At 36.3% G+C, this 5,101-nt stretch overlaps 1 protein-coding gene across 1 annotated transcript; it reads right to left on the bottom strand.

The window, feature by feature from the left end:
• Positions 1-3,662: 3,662 nt before the first annotated feature.
• LOC138904738 (uncharacterized) lies at positions 3,663-4,797 on the bottom strand. The gene is made up of 2 exons (XM_070193243.1): positions 4,534-4,797; positions 3,663-4,268 (listed from the first exon to the last, which is right to left on the bottom strand). Exons 1-2 carry the CDS (start codon positions 4,795-4,797, stop codon positions 3,663-3,665), a joined length of 870 nt encoding a protein of 289 aa, XP_070049344.1.
• Between the last annotated feature and the right edge of the window lie 304 nt (positions 4,798-5,101).

The following is a 5,101-nucleotide window of genomic DNA, read 5'->3' as shown; positions in this document are numbered from 1 at the left end:
ATTAAGGATCGTTAGTTAGGTTGTGTCGTCAGGCTTATATGGATTAGGGTGACATGGGATCACCCCCGGATATGTATATAGTAAGGTTACACGGTAGTTTGATGGCTTTGGAATGACTCTGGCACTGATAACAACCAAAATGCAAGAACAACAAGTGGGACTTGAAAAGCAAATAAAGAGAGGGAAGCAAGACACAAATATTGATGAGATATTAGCAATAACTAGAATTAAAATTTTAATCACCACTAATACAGTCAACAAAAGTACCTACACTAATAGAATCCTCAAGAGGAAGACAAACCTCTTGCAAATTCTAGGGGCTAGTTCAAAGGCAACCACAAGTCTACCTTCAAGCTCACAAAATACATAGGAATATTCAATATAGTCTAAGAAATGAAAGATGATCTAATATTTTTTATTTATTCTAAGGTCTACATAATGACTAAAAAGACCCTCAGGTGCTTGGGCTCTCCACTTGTAATTGGGCCTCTTCACATGAACTTGGGCCACCATCCTTGAATATCATTTGGATGAAATTGTAGACTCTATTAGGCTTTTGCAAAAGATCATTCAAATCTTCCAACTTCATCAAATGCATCCCAATAATTTGAATGTCCTTGGCTTGACTCCTAGTGAACAGTCTTGAAGGCATAGGCGTAATGTGATCATCTTCCCCTTCTTGAAAATAATTCGTCCTAGAATTTGTAACATCGCCTACATCAAAATGAGACAAGTCACTAATATTGAAAACATCATGCACTTGCAAATCATTAGGAAGATCAATTTTTTAAGCATTTTCATTAATTCTTTCAAGAATTTGAAAAGGCTCATCTCCTCTTGGTAGCAACTTGTTCTTTATCTTGTGAGAGAACCTTTCCTTCCTAAAATTCACCCACACCGATTCTCCCGGTTCAAACACCATTTTCTTTCTTCCTTTGTTGGCTTTGGTAGCCGTTTTTTGGTTCATCTTTTCAAGTTGTTTCCTAGCATTCTCATGAGTTTTGTTCATGGCTTCGGCTCTTGTCTTGCCATCTAAACTCACAACAACATCTTGAGACAAAGGAGTTATATCCAAAGGAGTTAAAGGATTGAAATCATAAACACATTCAAAAGCAGACATGCCAATAGATGAATGAATAGTACTATTATACGCAAATTCTATCAATGGCAATTGTTCCTCCCAAGAAGTAAGCTTTCCTTTAACCATGTCCCTAAGCATATTTCCTAATGACCTATTGACAACTTCGGTTTGACCATCGGTTTGAGGGTGACAATAAGTAGAAAATAATAATTTAGTGCCAAGCTTACCCCACAAACCCTTTCAAAAATGACTAAGAAACTTGGAATCCCTATCACTAACAATAGTTTTTGGAATTTCATGCATCCTAAGCACATGATTAATAAATAAAGTAGCAACATGGGTAGCATCATCACTTTTATGACATAGTATAAAATGTGTCATTTTAGAAAATCTATCAACTACCACAAACTACCCTTTCTAGTCCTGGACAAACTAAGAATAAAATCCATAGAAATATCAAACCAAGGAGCATTAGGAATAGTCAATGAAGTATACAAACCAAAAGGATGTACCTTAGACTTAGCTTGTTTGCACTCAACACATTGACCATATACTTTATCTACGTCAACTTTCATCTTAGGCCAATAAAAATGATCTTTTAATATAACTAAAGTCTTAGGAACTCCAAAATATCCCATTAAACCACCACTACGTGCCTCTCTAACAAGAATTTCTCTCCAAGAGGACCTAGGCACACACAACCTACCATCTCTAAATAGGAATCCATCAAACTTATGAAATCTCTTTTGTTTTTCTACTTTGGCTAATTTCTTATCCTTCTCTTCCTTCCCTTGATTATCAAGGTATGCATCATCTAACCTATAAGGTTTCTTATATGCCTCAACTTGATCACATTTAACATAAAGCTCATTAAAGTCATGATCACTAGGATAAAATTCTCTTAGACTCTCAAATCCCATCAACTTAGAAGTCAAAGTGTTCATTAAAATAAACCTCCTAGAAAGAGCATCCACGACCACAATATCTTTGCCTTTCTTAAAGTGAATCACATATGGAAATTACTCAATAAACTCTGCCCATTTAGAATATCTCTTGTTTAATTTACCTTGGCTCTTAAGGTGCTTCAAAGATTCATGTTCAGTTTTAATCACAAACTCCCTATGCCAAAGGTAATGTTGCCAATTTGATAAAGCTCTAACTAAGGCATACAACACCTTGTCATATGTAGAATAGTTCAAGCTCGCCCCTTTAAGTTTCTCACTAAAGTAGGCTATGGGTTATTGATCTTGCATTAAAACTGCTCTTATACCTACTCCACTAGCATCACACTCAATTTCAAAAGTCTTTTCAAAATTAGGAAGTTGAAGAAGTTGTGCCTTGCTAAGTTTATCTTTCAACTCCCTAAAAGATTCCTCTTATTCTTTTCCTCAAATAAAGGCCTTATCTTTCTTAATCACTTAGGTCAAGGCGGCGGCTATGGTGCTAAAGTTCCTAACAAACCTTCTATAGAAACTAGCCAACATATGAAAGCTCCTAACGTCTCCAATAGACTTAGGTGTGGGCCAATTCCTAATGGCTTCTACTTTAAAATCATCAACTTCTACACCCTTAGTACTCACAACAAAACCAAGAAAGACCACTTTATCAACACAAAAAATATACTTTTTCAAATTAGCAAACAATCTTTCCTTTCTAAGAACATCAAAAATTTGATTCAAGTGCTCAATATGCTCTTCAAGTGACTTTGAATACACCAAAATATCATCAAAGTAAACTACAACAAACTTTCTAATAAAGTATTTTATCATATGGTTCATAAGCCTCATATAAGTGCTAGGTGCATTAGAAAGTCCAAAAGGCATAACCATCCATTCATACAATCCAAATTTAGTTTTAAAAGCGATTTTCCACTCATCACCGGGTTTCATTCTTATTTGGTGATAACCACTTCTCAAGTCAATTTTAGAAAAGATAAGAGAGCCGCTCAATTCATCAAGTAAGTCATCAAGCTTAGGTATAGGATGACGATACTTCACTGTGATTTTATTGATAATCTTACAATCTACGCACATTCTCCAACTTACATCTTTCTTTGGCACTAGGATCACGGGAACGACACAAGGACTCAAGCTTTCCCTTACAAATCCCATCTCAAGAATGTCATCAACTTGCTTTTGTAACTCTTTTGTAGCCTCCGGATTGCTCCTATATGGCGCTTGATTTGGAAGTTGAGATCCCAGAACAAAGTTAATTTGATACTCTATTCCTCTCAAAGGTGGTAGTTCCCTTGGTAGCTCTTCGGAAAAGACATCTTCATAACCTTGCAAAAGAGTAGAAACTTCAGTAGGTACAAAAGGGGTTAGCTCATTAGTAGTCAAAAAATAATCTTTATGCATAAGAAGTATAAGAGAACGGTTATCCTCAACCTCTCTCAAAGGATCTTGATGACTAGCTAACAAACTCACTTTTTCTTTCCCTCTAGGCTCACTCTTATTTTGTAAAAGTGAAACCTTTCCCTCATTTTTCCTCTTTTTCATTTTTTCTCTCTCTTGAAGTGCCACTCTTCTCACTTTTTTCCTCTATTGAAGTATCACTCTTCTCACTCTTTTATCTCTCTTGCTCACTCTTTACTTTTTCCCTCAATTCTCTTATTTTTTTTGTAATCTTCATTCACTTGAAATGGTGTCAAAGATAAAAGAGTAAATTTATATCGATCTTTTACAAGAGAGTACTTATTAGTTCTTCCATCATGCTTTGCTTCTCTATCATATTGCCAAGGTCGGCCTAGAAGCAAATGACAAGCTTGCATTGGCACTACATCACACCAAACTTCATCATGATACTTTCCGATCTTGAACTTTATCAATACTAACTTTGTCACTTTGAGCTCCCCACACTCATTTAACCATTGTAGTCTATATGGTGTAGGACTCTTCCTTGTAGGAAAATTCAATTGCTCTACCAAAGATGCACTTGCCACATTTGCACAACTTCCATTATCAATTATCATTGAGCAAACATCTCCCATAATCTTGCATCTAGCATGAAAATGATTCTCCCTTTGATCTAGTTCTTCCTTAGCAAGTGCACCAATAAGTCTTCTTACTACCAAGTAGCATTTTGGGTATTCTTCTTCACACTCTCCATGGTCACTTTCACTTTCCTCTTCAACATCTTCATCATGGTCACTATCTCCTATTTGATATCCTCCATTGCAATGATAACTCTTCGGTTTGGACAATATCTCATGTAATGACCAAGGCCATGGCACTTATGGCACCTAATATTTGTAGGAGACTTGTATTGGGCATTATTTCCTCCTTCTTTAGCCTCTACCTTAGGTTTGGATTTTTCAACTTGATTTTTAAAATCTTTTTTAGTCTCGCTTGTCCCAATGGCTTGAAGATTTCCAAGTCTCGTTTCCGTTGCTCCATGAAGAAGTAGTGCTCTTGGATTTGTAACTTTTCTCACCCTTAATCCCCCTTTTCAACTCTCAAAGTCGCTTGGTAAGCATCCTCTAAGTAATCATACTTGTGCAATCTTATAGGAGAAGAAATTTCCTTGTTCAACCCCGCAAGGAATCTTGGAACAATAAGATCCTCTCTATCATAAAAGTTGGCTCGCAACCTTGTCTTCTCAAACTCTTCAAAGAATTCATCAACATTCTTACTACCTTGCCTCAAAGTGTAGAATTTTGAAAGAATGTCTTCTTGAAAGTAATCCGCTACAAACCTTTTCTTCATGACACCTTTCATTTCATCCCAAGTAGTAATAGGATCAAGTAATCATTGTTCTCTTTACCTTTTGTAAGATTCTCACTAAGTAGAGGCAAATCCCTCAAGTTGGGTGATGGCATACTTGATCTTCATGGCGTTAGGCACATTGTTAACTTGGAAGATGCTTTCACTCTTGATTACCCAATTCAAGAATTCTTTCGGGTCACTACTTCCTTTGAAAGGTAGAAGAGTGATCTTGATGGTGTTCAACCCTCTTTCATGCTCATCATGGTTGTATCTTGGTTGTCGATAACCTTGCAAAGATTGTTGCCTCATTGCATTT

Source organism: Nicotiana tomentosiformis, chromosome 2 (assembly GCF_000390325.3).
Source record: "Nicotiana tomentosiformis chromosome 2, ASM39032v3, whole genome shotgun sequence".
Taxonomy (NCBI): Eukaryota; Viridiplantae; Streptophyta; class Magnoliopsida; order Solanales; family Solanaceae; genus Nicotiana; species Nicotiana tomentosiformis.
The sequence above is the reverse complement of the archived record's forward strand: the minus strand, read 5'-3'. Positions and strand labels throughout refer to the sequence as shown.